The sequence below is a fragment of the Nerophis lumbriciformis genome, linkage group LG16 (genome assembly GCF_033978685.3).
Source record: "Nerophis lumbriciformis linkage group LG16, RoL_Nlum_v2.1, whole genome shotgun sequence".
NCBI classification, from domain to species: Eukaryota; Metazoa; Chordata; class Actinopteri; order Syngnathiformes; family Syngnathidae; genus Nerophis; species Nerophis lumbriciformis.
The window spans coordinates 42909462-42928025 of record NC_084563.2 but is presented as its reverse complement, the minus strand read 5'-3'; the positions used below and the strand labels follow the sequence as shown (position 1 = coordinate 42928025).

The window sequence follows — 18564 nt, the reverse complement described above, 5'->3', positions numbered from 1 at the left end:
ATCAGGCACTTTGAAGCTTTTTTTAGGGATATTGCGTGATGGGTAAAATTTTGAAAAAAACTTCGAAAAATTAAATAAGCCACTGGGAACTGATTTTTAATGGTTTTAACCCTTGTGAAATTGTGATAATGTTCCCCTTTAAAGTCTCAAATTCCAAACAGCTCGTTTGGAAGAAGGCAAGATTGTTTTATGAATATCTCCGCCTTGCCTCCAATGTTAAGATTTCACATTTTTAGGACCTATAAAACATTAATGGAGGTGTTTGGGTGTTTTCTTAAAGGGCTTTATAGGCAGAATAGAGCAACAAAAAAAGGAAAATAATCTGGTTTTGTCTTACGTAAGAATTGTGAATGACTCTTTAATATTCAAAATATGTGCTGATCATCAAAACGGCCACAGTACTAGAAGGAGAATACGTACATAAAACTATTTAACACGCGCAAAGTAATTCATCAACACTCATCACCGTTTGAAAAGTACTAGTTTGCGTTTTATTTAGCACGTGCAAACTGACAATTCCACACAGGATCAGTGCTTAAGCTGCAAAGACAGACGATGGAGAATCCTCCGTCATACGTGTGTGTGTGTGTCAACATTTTGGACATTGTCTAAGGCAAAATAATCGCGATATATATCGTGTATCGCGATATGGCCAAAAATATCGAGATATTAAAAAAAGGCCATATCGCCCAGCCCTACTTACAACCCATACAAAATCAGTCCAAGAGAAGCAACAAATAATTTGCTGTCATGTTGTTGTTGTTATAAAATATACATACCCCAGCCAAGTCATACCAAAGACTATAAAAATGGGACCCATTACCTCCCTGCTTGGCACTCAGCGTCAAGGGTTGGAATTGGGGGTTAAATCACCAGAAATGATTCCCGGGGGCGGCACCGCTGTTGCACACTGCTCCCCTCACCTCCCAGGGGGTGAACAAGGGGATGGGTCAAATGCAGAGGACAAATTTCACCACACCTAGTGTGTGTGTGACAATCATTGGTACTTTAACTTTAACAATTACAGCTAACACTAGCTATCCAAATTGCTATTATTAGCCAACAACACCTACAGCTAATGCACGTGCATGTATTACGTAGTACGTCATTACATACGAGAAGCCATATAGGGGCGGGATACATTGTGTGAAATACATTGGAAAGTTTGCGCCCTCGAGGCATCTGTGTTAAAGGCCTACTGAAATGCGATTTTCTTATTTAAACAAGGATAGCAGGTCCATTCTATGTGTCATACTTGATCATTTCGCGATATTGCCATATTTTTGCTTAAAAGATTTAGTAGAGAACATCGACGATAAAGTTCGCAACTTTTGGTCGCTGATAAAAAAGCCTTGCCTGTACCGGAAGTAGCAGACGAGTAGCGTGACGTCACAGATTGTGGAGCTCCTCACATCTGCACATTGTTTACAATCATGGCCACCCGCAGTGAGAGCGATTCGGACCGAGAAAGCGACGATTTCCCCATTAATTTGAGCAAGGATGAAAGATTTGTGGATGAGGAAAGTGAGAGTGAAGGACTGGAGGGCAGTGGGAGCGATTCAGATAGGGAAGATGCTGTGAGAGGCGGGTGGGACCTGATATTCAGCTGGGAATGACTAAAACAGTAAATAAACACAAGACATATATATACTCTATTAGCCACAACACAACCAGGCTTATATTTAATATGCCACAAATTAATCCCGCATAACAAACACCTCCCCCCTCCTGTCCATATAACCCGCCAATACAACTCAAACACCTGCACAACACACTCAATCCCACAGCCCAAAGTACCGTTCACCTCCCCAAAGTTCATACAGCACATATATTTCCCCAAAGTCCCCAAAGTTACGTACGTGACATGCACATAGCGGCAAGCACGTACGGGCAAGCGATCAAATTTTTGGAAGCCGCAGCTGCATGCGTACTCACGGTACCGCGTCTGCGCATGCAACTCAAAGTCCTCCTGGTAAGAGTCTCTGTTGTCCCAGTTCTCCACAGGCCAATGGTAAAGCTTGACTGTCATCCTTCGGGAATGTAAACAATGAAACACCGGCTGTGTTATCCGGCACAACAGTCAAGGGGTGCATTCTACGGCGGGGGTACGTTATCCAGCACAACACCTGCCGCAATACACCGCTTCCCACCTACAGCTTTCTTCTTTGCTGTCTCCATTGTTCATTGAACAAATTGCAAAAGATTCACCAACACAGATGTCCAGAATACTGTGGAATTTTGCGATGAAAACAGACGACTTAATAGCTGGCCACCATGCTGTCCCAAAATGTCCTCTACAATCCGTGACGTCACGCGCAGGCGTCATCATACCGAGACGTTTTCAGCAGGATATTTCGCGCGAAATTTAAAATTGCACTTCAGTGAGCTAACATGTGTTGCAATGTTAAGATTTCATCATTGATATATAAACTATCAGACTGCGTGGTCGGTAGTAGTGGGTTTCAGTAGGCCTTTAATGTTGCCAACAGCCCCATTAAAGATGTATTTCTATGTTGAGAAACAGCAAAAGCAGCAGGTAACTCTACTGCTGATTCAACCTAAAGAGATGTTGGTTGCACTTTGTGATATTATTTTCTTTTGATATTACCGTATTTTCCGGACCATAGGGCGCACCGGATTATAAAGCGCACTGCCGAAGAATGGTCTATTTTTGTCTGTTTTCGTATATAAGGCGCACCGGATTATAGGACGCATTAAAGGAGTCATATTATCAAAAGCTAACTGTAGCTCACCGGCATCAAAATGTAAACAAAAGCCATTGGTGGACCTACACCTGACATCCACTGTAATGATATCAAGTACAGGCACGTATCTAATCAATACTACTATTATTATGTCGATATTTTTTGGCATTACAACATTCTTTCGTTTTTTTTTTAAATTCATATTATGTTTATAAATTCAGGAAATACGTCCCTGGACACATGAGGACTTTGAATATGACCAATGTATGATCCTGTAACTACTTGGTATCGGATTGATACCCAAATTTGTGGTATCATCCAAAACTAATGTAAAGTATCAAACAACAGAAGGATAAGTGATTATTACAATTTAACAGAAGTGTAGATAGAACATGTTAGAAGACAAAGTAAGCAGATATTAACAGGAAATGAACAAGTAGATTAATAGTTCATTTTCTACCACTTGTCCTTAATAATTTTGACAAAATAATAGAATGGAAATAGACACAATATGTTACTGCATATCAGTGATGTGCGGTGAGGTTCATGGCTGGTGAGGCACTGACTTCATCAGGGTCAGATATACAAACATATGAACCCTAAAGAGTATCGTATTCACCATTTGATTGGCAGCAGTTAACGGGTTATGTTTAAAAGCTCATATCAGCATTCTTCCCTGCTTGGCACTCAGCATCAAGGGTTGGAATTGGGGGTTAAATTACCAAAAATGATTCCCGGGCGCGACGCCGCTGCTGCCCACTGCTCCCCTCACCTCCCAGGGGGTGAACAAGGGGATGGGTCAAATGCAGACAACAAATTTCATTACACCTAGTGTGTGTGTGACAATCATTGGTACTTTAACTTAACTTTAACTTTACACATACAAACTGTAGCACACAAAAAAGCACATTTAATAAAAAAAAACGTTATTATGGTCTTACCTTTACTTAGAAATGAAGTCCACAACTAAAGCCCTCACTTAAACTTTCCACGTGCAAGATTGAATCTATTTAAAAAAGTGTAACCGAGGGTTTATAAATGTCGCCTATACTGTATGAAACTACAAAATAACAAACACGGAGGCTCCAGCTTACACGAGGACCACTTTATTTACCTTCATTCAAAAACCTACGCTCCACTCCGTGTCATCACTTCCGCTCTTAGCGCCTTCAAAATAAGAGCTCAAGGCATATACTGTATAACAGCGCATAACAGGAACTTAACATCACAAAGAGAAAAGCCCATGAATATAGGTTACAAAAGTTATTTAATAAGAAGCCAAAAAGTGCAAAAACAATAATGTTCGTGTTGGAGGAGTTGTGAATTAGGTACCCCTGCAGTCTGCAGGTGTACCTAATGTTGTGGCCCTGCAGTCATTCACAACTCCTCCAACACGAACATTATTGTTTTTGCACTTTTTGGCTTCTTATGAAATAACTTTTTTAAATAGATTCAATCTTGCACGTGGAAAGTTTAAGTGTGGGCTTTAGTTGATATAACAATTCTACGGCGGGGGTGCAGAAGGCGGGATTACTGGAGCCTCAGCCAGTGCGTCTTTTGCAGCCGTTTTATGATCGCTCAGCACAAGAAATACGTTACACACATAGAGTTGTTGACAAAATACACTGTACATTATATACCTCAGCTAACTAAACTATGGAAATGTATAATATAGTTCATATAGCAATACGGTCTCACTGCACAGCAGGCCAGCAGTTAGCCGAGTCCGGAATCCATGTTGAGGCACTGAGTGACGTGCCTCAACTGGCTGCTGTTCACCGCACCGTCTCTTCTCAGTATTTGAACGGCAAATGTGAAAATTCAGCGATTTTGAATAAAAATAATCTAAAACTGGTGAAGTTAAATGGAAAATAACTTTATAGTATAATCACTGGATACATATAACAATTTAATTATTTTTTTTCCTTTTTACATTTTTTTCTTTCCATGATGGCAGGTGAGGCCCTGCCTCACCTGCCTCTAGTGACTGCACGTCACTGCTGCATATGTCAGCAGACTAAATTAGGAGCCTTTGTTTGTTTACTTACTACTAAAAGACAAGTTGTCTAGTATGTTCACTATTTTATTTAAGGACTAAATTGCAATAAGAAATATATGTTTAATGTACCCTCTGATTTTTTATTAAAATAAAGCCAAAAATGCAATTTTTTGTGGTCCACTTTATTTAGAAAAGTACGAAATGTATCGAAATAATTTTGGTACCGGTACCAGTACCAAAATATTGGTATCGGGACAACACTAGTTTGAAAATCTGCTGTTTACTGGTGTGCTTGACCTCGATCCCACAAGGGAGGAGCTGTATCCTTATCCGTCTAATATTCTTAGTCTGTCCTTTAACTAATTGGATCAATGCTGGGGCTTTAATTAGAATGCTCAGGTGGTGTAAACTTACAGACGCTGCATGAGCAGTAGGTGGCTTCATCTAGGCACACTAAAATAGAACTGTTAATTGTTACAATAATTCTTCGGGAGAATATGACAGGATTGGAATCATGTGTGTGTTCTATTGATAGTGTTATTATCACTTCATTTAGGGTGAGCTGTATATGGTCTATGTTTACACTGCAATTCATGACAAATGTGTGCTTTGTTTTAAAGATGTGCTATTGGGATTTACACAGTATGAGGACAAATTTGAAAAGGAATTTTACCTTTGCAACCTCATTGGCTAACTTTTATATTCATAAATGTACGTTTCTCAATACACGACCTGTTTTTTGTGCCTTTAAAAAAGAATTACAAATGTACTTTAAAACGCTTTCAACCTCTAACAACCAAAAAGCTGTGAAAACTATGACACTGTGCTCGAAATTTGGATTATTTACGGAACTTGTGTGAGCCTATGGCAGTGGTGACAAACGTACGGCCTGAGGGCCGGATCAGGCCCGCGAACAGGTTTTATCCGGCCCGCGGGATGAGTTTGCTAAGTATAAATATGTACCTGAAATGTTTTAATGAAAGACACAGCTGTTCTAAATGTGTCCACAGGATGTCACAATAGCAATTCTTTGTATCTTTGTAGATGATGCCATATATGTACAAAATAAACCACATGATGTTAGTACATCAGTCGAGAAAAATGATCAAACTACATAAATAACATACTGTAATTGGATTTGATATAATTTGTTTATCTTGATAGATTGAAAATTAAACTCAGGATTTTAAGAACATTACTGTCATATTGAGTATAAAAACATTTTTTTGTGTTTGCAAACCTTACAAAAGCACATGTTTCTAGTAAAACTCAGAAAGATACATTATTTAAGTCATTATTAGTTATATTGCATGTTTTGTTTTGGAGTTGTTCAAATGACTGTCATATTGAGTATGACAGTTATAATCCAACATTATCACATAATTTATTCAGAAAATATAAATATCAACAAATATAGTATGTATACTATTAACCACGACAGGTAATTGTCAACAAAAAAACAACAACATTATGATTCGTACAATTTCAGAATGTGCTCGTTCTATTTATAAACAAAGAAAACAATCTGAAGTTGTCTTTATTTTTAAGTTATCGTATACATATATAAATATCGACAAATAAAGTATATATACTATTAACCACAACAAGTAATTGTAAAAAACAAACTAAAAAACCAACAACATTATGATTCGTATTATTAGACATATTGCATGTTTGTTTAGGAGTTATATTTTAATAACTGTCATATTGAGTATGACAGTTATACTCTAACATTATCACATAATTTATTCAGAACATATAAATATCGACAAATAAAGTATATATACTATTAACCACAACAGGTAATTAATACAAAAAAAAAACAATATGATTCGTACAATTTCAGAATGTGCTCATTCTATTTTTAAACAAAGAAAACAATCTGAAGTTGTCTTTATTTTTAAGTTATCGTGCCGTGATTTTACCAGCCCGGCCCACTTGGGAGTACATTTTTCTCCATGTGGTCCCCTGATCTAAAATGAGTTTGACATCCCTGAAAAATTAATCTCAGGATTCTAAGAACATTACAAAAACAAATGTTTGTGTTTGCAAACCTTACAAAAGCACATGCTTCTAGTAAAACTCACAAAGATACATTATTTAAGGCATTATTAGACATATTGCATGTTTGTTTAGGAGTTATGTTTAAATAACTGTCATATTGACAGTTATAATCCAACATTATCACACAATTTATTCAGAAAATATAAATATCGGCAAATAAAGTATATATACTATTAACCACAACAGGTAATTAATACAAAAAACAAAAAAAACAACAACAATATGATTCGTACAATTTCAGAATGTGCTCGTTCTATTTTTAAACAAAGAAAACAATCTGAAGTTGTCTTTATTTTTAAGTTATCGTGCCGTGATTTTGCCAGTCCGGCTCACTTGGTAGTAGTAGATTTTTCTTCATGTGGTCCCCCATCTAAAATGAGTTTGACACCCATGAAAAATTAATCTCAGGATTCTAAGAACATTACTGTCATATTGAGACAAAAAAAAAAAATATGTTTGTGTTTGCAAACAAAAGCACACGTTTCTAGTAAAACTCACATAGATACATTATTTAAGGCATTATTAGACATATTGCATGTTTTGTTTAGGAGTTATGTTTAAATGACTGTCATATTGACAGTTATAATCCAACATTATCACATAATTTATTCAGAAAATATAAATATCGACAAATAAAGTATATATACTATTAACCACAACAGGTAATTAATACAAAAAAAAACCCCAAAAAAACCCATTATGATTCGTACAATTTCAGAATGTGCTCGTTCTATTTTTAAACAAAGAAAACAATCTGAAGTTGTCTTTATTTTTACGCTATTTCTCCATGTGGGCCCCCGATCTAAAATGAGTTTGACACCCCTGAAAAATTAATCTCAGGATTCTAAGAACATTACAAAAACAAATGTTTGTGTTTGCAAACCTTACAAAAGCACATGTTTCTAGTAAAACTCACATAGATACATTATTTAAGGCATTATTAGACAAATTGCATGTTTTGTTTAGGAGTTATGTTTAAATAACTGTCATATTGACAGTTATAATCCAACATTATCACATAATTTATTCAGAACATATAAATATTGACAAATAAAGTATATATACTATTAACCACAACAGGTAATTGAAAATAAAAAAACAACAACATTATGATACGTACAATTTTCGAATGTGCTTGTTCTATTTTTAAACAAAGAAAACAATCTGAAATTGTCTTTATTTTTAAATTATCATGCCGTGATTTAACCACTTGGGAGTAGATTTTTCTCCATGTGGCCCCCTGATCTAAAATGACTTTGACACCCTTGAAAAATTAATCTCAGGATTCTAAGAACATTACAAAAACAAATGTTTTGTGTTTGCAAACCTTACAAGAGCACATGTTTCTAGTAAAACTCACATAGATACATTATTTAAGGCATTATTAGACATATTGCATGTTTTGTTTAGGACTTATGTTTAGATAACTGTCATATTCAGTATGACAGTTATACTCCCAACTTTATCACATAATTTATTCAGAAAATATAAATATTGACAAATAAAGTATGTATACTATTAACCACAACAGGTAATTGAAAACAAAAAACAAAAAAACATTATCATTCGTACAATTTCAGAATGTGCTCGTTCTATTTTAAACAAAGAAAACAATCTGAAGTTGTCTTTATTTTTACGTTATCGTGTATATATATATATATATATATATATCGACAAATAAAGTATATATACTATTAACCACAACAGGTAATTAATACAAAAAAACAACAACAATATGATTCGTACAATTTCAGAATGTGCTCATTCTATTTTTAAACAAAGAAAACAATCTGAAGTTGTCTTTATTTTTAAGTTATCATGCCGTGAGTTTACCAGTCCGGCCCACTTGGGAGTAGATTTTTCTCCATGTGGCCCCCGATCTAAAATGAGTTTGACACCACTGAAAAATTAATCTCAGGATTCTAAGAACATTACAAAAACAAATGTTTGTGTTTGCAAACCTTACAAAAGCATATGTTTCTAGTAAAACTCACAAAGATACATTATTTAAGGCATTATTAGACATATTGCATGTTTTGTTTAAGAGTTATGTTTAAATAATTGACATATTGAGTATGACAGTTATACTCCAACATTATCACATAATTTATGCAGAACATATATCGACAAATAAAGTATATATACTATTAACCACAACAGGTAATTGAAAACAAAAAAAACAACATTATGATTTGTACAATTTCAGAATGTGCTCGTTCTATTTTTAAACAAAGAAAACAATCTGAAGTTGTCTTTATTTTTACGCTATCGTGTATATATATATAAATATCGACAAATAAAGTATATATACTATTAACCACAACAGGTAATTGTAAAAAAACAAACAAAAAAAACAACAACATTATGATTCGTATTATTAGACATATTGCATGTTTGTTTAGGAGTTATATTTTAGTAACTGTCATATTGAGTATGACAGTTCTACTCCAACATTATCACATAATTTATTCAGAAAATATAAATAACGACAAATAAAGTATATATACTATTAACCACAACAGGTAATTGAAAACAAAAAACAAAAAAACAACAACAATATGATTCGTACGATTTCAGAATGTGCTCGTTCTATTTTTAAACAAAGAAAACAATCTGAAGTTGTCTTTATTTTTAAGTTATCATGCCGTGAGTTTACCAGTCCGGCCCACTTGGGAGTAGATTTTTCTCCATGTGGCCCCTGATCTAAAATGAGTTTGACACCCCTGAAAAATTAGTCTAGGATTCTAGGATAACATTACTGTCATATTGAGTATAAAAACAAATGTTTGTGTTTGCAAACCTTACAAAAGCATATGTTTCTAGTAAAACTCACAAAGATATATTATTTAAGGCATTAAATGAATGTTTTGTTTAGGAGTTATGTTTAAATAACTGTCATATTGAGTATGACAGTTATACTCCAACATTATCACACAATTTATTCAGAAAATATAAATATCGACAAATAAAGTATATATACTATTAACCACAACAGGTAATTGAAAACAAAAAAACAACAACATTATGATACGTACAATTTTAGAATGTGCTCGTTCTATTTTTAAACAAAGAAAACAATCTGAAGTTGTCTTTATTTTTAAGTTATCATGCCGTGATTTAACCACTTGGGAGTAGATTTTTCTTTATGTGGCCCCCTGATCTAAAATTACTTTGACACCCTTGAAAAATGAATCTCAGGATTCTAAGAACATTACAAAAACAAATGTTTGTGTTTGCAAACCTTACAAAAGCACATGCTTCTAGTAAAACTCACAAAGATACATTATTTAAGGCATTATTAGACTTATTGCATGTTTTGTTTAGGAGTTATGTTTAAATAACTGTCATATTGACAGTTATAATCCAACATTATCACATCATTTATTCAGAAAATATAAATATCGACAAATAAAGTATATATACTATTAAACATAACAGGTAATTGAAAACAAAAAAACAACAACATTATGATGCGTACAATTTCAGAATGTGCTCGTTCTATTTTTAAACAAAGAAAACAATCTGAAGGTGTCTTTATTTTTACGTTATCGTGTATATATATATATATAGAGATATCGACAAATAAAGTATATATACTATTAACCACAACAGGTAATTGTAAAAAAAACCAAAAAAAAAACCGACAACATTATGATTCGTATTATTAGACATATTGCATGTTTGTTTAGGAGTTATATTTTAATAACTGTCATATTGAGTATGACAGTTATACTCCAACATTATCACATAATTTATTCAGAAAATATAAATATCGACAAATAAAGCATATATACTATTAACCACAACAGGTAATTGAAAACACAAAAACAAAAAAACAACAACATTATGATTCGTACAATTTCAGAATGTGCTCATTCTATTTTTAAACAAAGAAAACAATCTGAAGTTGTCTTTATTTTTAAGTTATCATGCCGTGATTTTACCAGTCCACCCCACTTGGGAGTAGATTTTTCTCCATGCGGCCCCCTGATCTAAAATTATTTTTCCACCCCTGAAAAATGAATCTCAGGATTCTAAGAACATTACAAAAACAAACGTTTTGTGTTTGCAAACCTTACAAAAGCATATGTTTCTAGTAAAACTCACATAGATACATTATTTAAGGCATTATTAGACATATTGCATGTTTTGTTTAGAAATTATGTTTAAATAACTGTCATTTTGACAGTTATAATCCAACATTATCACATCATTTATTCAGAAAATATAAATATCGACAAATAAAGTTAATATACTATTAACCACAACAGGTAATTGTAAAAAAACAAACCAAAAAAACAACATTATGATTCGCATTATTAGACATATTGCATTTTGTTTAGGAGTTATATTTTAATAACTGTCATATTGAGTATGACAGTTATACTCCAACATTATCACACAATTTATTCAGAAAATATAAATATCGACAAATAAAGTATATATATACTATTAACCACAACAGCTAATTAATACAAAAAACAAAAAAACAACAACATTATGATTCGTACAATTTCAGAATGTGCTCGTTCTATTTTTAAACAAAGAAAACAATCTGAAGTTGTCTTTATTTTTAAGTTATCGTGCCGTGATTTTACCAGCCCGGCCCACTTGGGAGTAGATTTTTCTCCATGTGGCCCCCTGATCTAAGATGAGTTTGACACCCATGAAAAATTTATCTCAGGATTCTAAGAACATTACAAAAACAAATGTTTGTGTTTGCAAACCTTACAAAAGCACATGCTTCTAGTAAAACTCACAAAGATACATTATTTAAGGCATTATTAGACATATTGCATGTTTTGTTTAGGAGTTATGTTTAAATAACTGTCATAATGACAGTTATAATCCAACATTATCACATAATTTATTCAGAAAATATAAATATCGACAAATAAAGTATATATACTATTAACCACAACGGGTAATTGAAATCAAAAAACAAAAAAACAACATTATGATCCGTACTATTTCAGAATATTCTTGTTCTATTTTTAAACAAAGAAAACAATCTGAAGTTGTCTTTATTTTTAAGTTATCGTGCCGTGATTTTACCAGTTCGGCCCACTTGGTCGTAGTAGATTTTTCTCCATGTGGCCCCCGATCTAAAATGAGTTTGACACCCCGGAAAAATGAATCTCAGGATTATATTGCATGTTTTGTTTAGGAGTTATATTTTAATAACTGTCATATTGAGTATGACAGTTTTATACTCCAACATTATCTAGGGCTGCAACAACTAATCGATTAAATCGATTATAAAAATAGTTGCCGATTAATTTAGTCATCGATTCGTTGGATCTATGCTATGCGCATGCACAGAGGTTGTTTTTTTTTTAATTTAATTATTTTTTTATTTTTTTATTTTTTTTTAAATAAACCTTTATTTATAAACGGCAACATTTACAAATAACTGAGAAACACTAATCAAAATAAGTATGGTGCCAGTATGCTGTTTTTGTCCAATAAAATACTGGAAAGGATAGAAATGTAGTTTGTCTCTTTTATCCGATTATTAATCGAATAATCAAAGTAATAATCGACAGATTAATCGATTATCAAAATAATCGTTAGTTGCAGCCTTAACAATATCACATAATTTATTCAGAACATTTAAATATCGACAAACAAAGTATATATACTACTAACCACGACAGGTAATTGAAAACACAAAAACAAAAAAACAACAACATTACGATTCGTACAATTTCAGAATGTGCTCGTTAGATTTTTCTCCATGTGGCCCCCGATCTAAAATGAGTTTGACACCCCTGAAAAATTAATCTCAGGATTCTAAGAACATTACAGAAACAAATGTTTGTGTTTGCAAACCTTACAAAAGCACATGCTTCTAGTAAAACTCACAAAGATACATTATTTAAGGCATTATTAGACATATTGCATGTTTTGTTTAGGAGTTATGTTTAAATAACTGTCATAATGACAGTTATAATCCAACATTATCACATAATTTATTCAGAAAATATAAATATCGACAAATAAAGTATATATACTATTAACCACAACGGGTAATTGAAATCAAAAAACAAAAAAACAACATTATGATCCGTACTATTTCAGAATATTCTTGTTCTATTTTTAAACAAAGAAAACAATCTGAAGTTGTCTTTATTTTTAAGTTATCGTGCCGTGATTTTACCAGTTCGGCCCACTTGGTCGTAGTAGATTTTTCTCCATGTGGCCCCCGATCTAAAATGAGTTTGACACCCCGGAAAAATGAATCTCAGGATTATATTGCATGTTTTGTTTAGGAGTTATATTTTAATAACTGTCATATTGAGTATGACAGTTTTATACTCCAACATTATCTAGGGCTGCAACAACTAATCGATTAAATCGATTATAAAAATAGTTGCCGATTAATTTAGTCATCGATTCGTTGGATCTATGCTATGCGCATGCACAGAGGTTGTTTTTTTATTTATTTAATTATTTTTTTATTTTTTTATTTTTTTTTAAATAAACCTTTATTTATAAACGGCAACATTTACAAATAACTGAGAAACACTAATCAAAATAAGTATGGTGCCAGTATGCTGTTTTTGTCCAATAAAATACTGGAAAGGATAGAAATGTAGTTTGTCTCTTTTATCCGATTATTAATCGAATAATCAAAGTAATAATCGACAGATTAATCGATTATCAAAATAATCGTTAGTTGCAGCCTTAACAATATCACATAATTTATTCAGAACATTTAAATATCGACAAACAAAGTATATATACTACTAACCACGACAGGTAATTGAAAACACAAAAACAAAAAAACAACAACATTACGATTCGTACAATTTCAGAATGTGCTCGTTAGATTTTTCTCCATGTGGCCCCCGATCTAAAATGAGTTTGACACCCCTGAAAAATTAATCTCAGGATTCTAAGAACATTACAGAAACAAATGTTTGTGTTTGCAAACCTTACAAAAGCACATGCTTCTAGTAAAACTCACAAAGATACATTATTTAAGGCATTATTAGACATATTGCATGTTTTGTTTAGGAGTTATGTTTAAATAACTGTCATAATGACAGTTATAATCCAACATTATCACATAATTTATTCAGAAAATATAAATATCGACAAATAAAGTATATATACTATTAACCACAACGGGTAATTGAAATCAAAAAACAAAAAAACAACATTATGATCCGTACTATTTCAGAATATTCTTGTTCTATTTTTAAACAAAGAAAACAATCTGAAGTTGTCTTTATTTTTAAGTTATCGTGCCGTGATTTTACCAGTTCGGCCCACTTGGTCGTAGTAGATTTTTCTCCATGTGGCCCCCGATCTAAAATGAGTTTGACACCCCGGAAAAATGAATCTCAGGATTATATTGCATGTTTTGTTTAGGAGTTATATTTTAATAACTGTCATATTGAGTATGACAGTTTTATACTCCAACATTATCTAGGGCTGCAACAACTAATCGATTAAATCGATTATAAAAATAGTTGCCGATTAATTTAGTCATCGATTCGTTGGATCTATGCTATGCGCATGCACAGAGGTTGTTTTTTTATTTATTTAATTATTTTTTTATTTTTTTATTTTTTTTTAAATAAACCTTTATTTATAAACGGCAACATTTACAAATAACTGAGAAACACTAATCAAAATAAGTATGGTGCCAGTATGCTGTTTTTGTCCAATAAAATACTGGAAAGGATAGAAATGTAGTTTGTCTCTTTTATCCGATTATTAATCGAATAATCAAAGTAATAATCGACAGATTAATCGATTATCAAAATAATCGTTAGTTGCAGCCTTAACAATATCACATAATTTATTCAGAACATTTAAATATCGACAAACAAAGTATATATACTACTAACCACGACAGGTAATTGAAAACACAAAAACAAAAAAACAACAACATTACGATTCGTACAATTTCAGAATGTGCTCGTTAGATTTTTCTCCATGTGGCCCCCGATCTAAAATGAGTTTGACACCCCTGAAAAATTAATCTCAGGATTCTAAGAACATTACAGAAACAAATGTTTGTGTTTGCAAACCTTACAAAAGCACATGCTTCTAGTAAAACTCACAAAGATACATTATTTAAGGCATTATTAGACATATTGCATGTTTTGTTTAGGAGTTATGTTTAAATAACTGTCATAATGACAGTTATAATCCAACATTATCACATAATTTATTCAGAAAATATAAATATCGACAAATAAAGTATATATACTATTAACCACAACGGGTAATTGAAATCAAAAAACAAAAAAACAACATTATGATCCGTACTATTTCAGAATATTCTTGTTCTATTTTTAAACAAAGAAAACAATCTGAAGTTGTCTTTATTTTTAAGTTATCGTGCCGTGATTTTACCAGTTCGGCCCACTTGGTCGTAGTAGATTTTTCTCCATGTGGCCCCCGATCTAAAATGAGTTTGACACCCCGGAAAAATGAATCTCAGGATTATATTGCATGTTTTGTTTAGGAGTTATATTTTAATAACTGTCATATTGAGTATGACAGTTTTATACTCCAACATTATCTAGGGCTGCAACAACTAATCGATTAAATCGATTATAAAAATAGTTGCCGATTAATTTAGTCATCGATTCGTTGGATCTATGCTATGCGCATGCACAGAGGTTGTTTTTTTTTTAATTTAATTATTTTTTTATTTTTTTATTTTTTTTTAAATAAACCTTTATTTATAAACGGCAACATTTACAAATAACTGAGAAACACTAATCAAAATAAGTATGGTGCCAGTATGCTGTTTTTGTCCAATAAAATACTGGAAAGGATAGAAATGTAGTTTGTCTCTTTTATCCGATTATTAATCGAATAATCAAAGTAATAATCGACAGATTAATCGATTATCAAAATAATCGTTAGTTGCAGCCTTAACAATATCACATAATTTATTCAGAACATTTAAATATCGACAAACAAAGTATATATACTACTAACCACGACAGGTAATTGAAAACACAAAAACAAAAAAACAACAACATTACGATTCGTACAATTTCAGAATGTGCTCGTTAGATTTTTCTCCATGTGGCCCCCGATCTAAAATGAGTTTGACACCCCTGAAAAATTAATCTCAGGATTCTAAGAACATTACAGAAACAAATGTTTGTGTTTGCAAACCTTACAAAAGCACATGCTTCTAGTAAAACTCACAAAGATACAAATATTTAAGGCATTATTAGACATATTGCATGTTTTGTTTAGGAGTTATGTTTAAATAACTGTCATATTGACAGTAATAATCCAACATTATCACATAATTTATTCAGAAAATATAAATATCGACAACTAAAGTATGTATACTATTAACCACAACGGGTAATTGAAAACAAAAAACAAAAAAACATTAAAGCTGCAAGCAGCGTTGGACGGGCCCGCGTATTTGGCAGGTGCTAGTCCTAAGTGTCCCAATACTTTTGTCTACTTTTAGTCTGAAGTGTCCCAAGACTTTTGTCTAGTGTACCTACCTTGTCTGCATTGTGTGGGCACGTTGGTGCTTCCTGCTTTTAAACAGCCATCTTAAAAAAACAGCAGTGCAGCAGCATCAGCGCAGCGGGTCTTTGAAGGGTCATAAAATCAAAACTGGAGCAGGTATTAAAAAACTGTTCTGTTAATTTATACACAAGGGTTTAATCTCTCTCCTGTGTAAGTTTGAAGCCGAAACGACAAACGCCCTCAGAGGAGATAGTTTTTGAAGGAAGGTGACCGGTTTTTACTAAAAAATTGTTTTGAAGGGGGAATAGCAAACTTCCTGTTGATTTTTGCTGGGGGTTGTCAATTAATGAAATGTAGGTCTAAGTGAGACCTACGGAGAGGTTTTTGTTTCATGTCTCTCCGACCTTCCCAGTGGGAGTTACAGGCAGTTTTGTAATTTTTTTCTTCCGAGGAGCAGTTTTTTCTCCGTTTTATTAAAAAATTGCTGTAGAGCGCAATTTTTGAATTCGGGGTTAGGTTTTTTTAATAGATCACAGTTTGTGCCAGTCCTGATGTGTGTGTTCAGTTTTGTGAGTTTTGAAGCATGTTAAGGGGGTCAAATTGCAGCTCAAAGAGGCAAAAGTGACTGTTTTTAGTACTTTTTTGTCTTGAAGGGGGAATTGCCAACTTCCTGTTGATTTTAGCCCGAGGATGTACTATTATGAGAACTAGGTCTAAGTCAGACCTACATAGAGGATTTTGTTTCATGTTTTTCCGACCTTCCTAGTGGGAGTTACAGGCACTGTAGTTTTTTTTTTTTCCTAGGGGGCGCTAGAGCGCAATTTTTATTTTTGGGGTTTGGTTTTTTTATCAAAAGGCAATTTTCGCAGGTCCTGATGTGTGGGTCAAATTTGGTGAGTTTTGAAGCATGCTAAGTGGGTCAAATTAGTGTTCAAAGAGGCGGCGGTAGAATAAAGAAAGAATAAATAATAAAACGTTACAATAACAATAGGTCCTTATGTCCCATTGCAAAAGGACTCCCACAGGGAGTCCTTTTGCAATGGGACATTGCGGGCCCTAATTATGATTCGTACAATTTCAGAATGTGCTCGTTCTATTTTTAAACAAAGAAAACAATCTGAAGGTGTCTTTATTTTTAAGTTATCCTGCCGTGATTTAACCACTTGGGAGTAGATTGTTCTCCATGTGGCCCCTAGGTCTAAAATGAGTTGACACCCCTGATCTAGGCACACTAAAATAGAACTGTTAATTGTTACAATGACTCTTTAGGGAGAATATAGGACAGGATTGGAATCACGTGTGTGTGTTCTATTGATAGTGTTGTTGTCACGTCAAAAAGGGGCGAAGCTGTATGTTTATAATGCAATACACGTAGTCATACATTATTGTTTCACACAGACACCGCAACTTTCATGTGGCTCCCGCATCACAATAAAGACAATGTCGCCATTAATGTATGCTGAGCCACCATTATTAGCTTATTCGCGGTTGCACCTGGTAGCGAAGAGTCATATCGAAGACGACCACGATGTTAGTCCATTTCTTACCGTATAATGCATTCCGCGTTATCTGTCCACCCATTTCTGTCTTCCTTGGAGACGCTTTATCGCCGCCGTGTATCACAGAGATGCTCTCGCCGGTGACATGATTCCATCCGAAGGTAAGCTGAGCGCCGCCTCTCCTCCCCGACCACTCGCAGCAGTGACGCGCGCCCCGGGCGACCCAAACAACCGCTTGAAAGCGTAGCTACGCGGCCATGACGACGGCTGCTCCCCTCCCCTTCATTCAGAGAGCACTTCCCCACGCCCCGTGTCCGTCCGTCACATATATTAACATAAAGGGTGGAGACTCGAACCTTTAACGCTGTCGTTGCCATCGCTCGCTTAGACCAGTGTTTTTTAACCTTTTTTTTTTTAAACCCAGGCACATTTTTTGCGTTAAAAACATACTTGCCAACCTTGAGACCTCCGATTTCGGGAGGTGGGGGGTGGGGGGTGGGGGGGGCGGTCCTGGTGGGGCAGGGGCGTGGTTGGGGGCGGGGGGGGGGGGGGGCGTTCGTGGTGGGGCGGGGGCGTGGTTGGGGGCGTGGCTAAAAGGGGAGGAGTATATTTACAGCTACAATTCACCAAGTCAAGTATTTCATATAAATATACAGTATATATATATATATATATATATATATATATATATATATATTTGTAAAACAAATATATATATATATATATATATATATATATATATACATATAGCTAGAATTCACTGAAAGTGAAGTATTTTCTTATATATACCGTATTTTCCGCACTATAAGGCGCACCGGATTATTAGCCGCACCTT

The 18564-nt window shown here is 33.9% G+C and overlaps 1 protein-coding gene across 11 annotated transcripts in view; it reads right to left on the bottom strand.

The window, feature by feature from the left end:
* The window catches only part of neurl1aa (neuralized E3 ubiquitin protein ligase 1Aa), a 166932-nt gene extending 148933 nt beyond the window's left edge, over positions 1-17999 (bottom strand). For all 11 annotated transcript variants that reach the window (XM_061977180.2, XM_061977181.2, XM_061977187.2 and 8 more), the window contains exon 1: positions 17778-17999. In XM_061977180.2, the coding sequence (XP_061833164.1) occupies positions 17778-17811 (34 nt within the window). In that variant the 5' untranslated portion in view covers positions 17812-17999. The remainder of the gene's footprint in view (positions 1-17777) is intronic.
* Between the last annotated feature and the right edge of the window lie 565 nt (positions 18000-18564).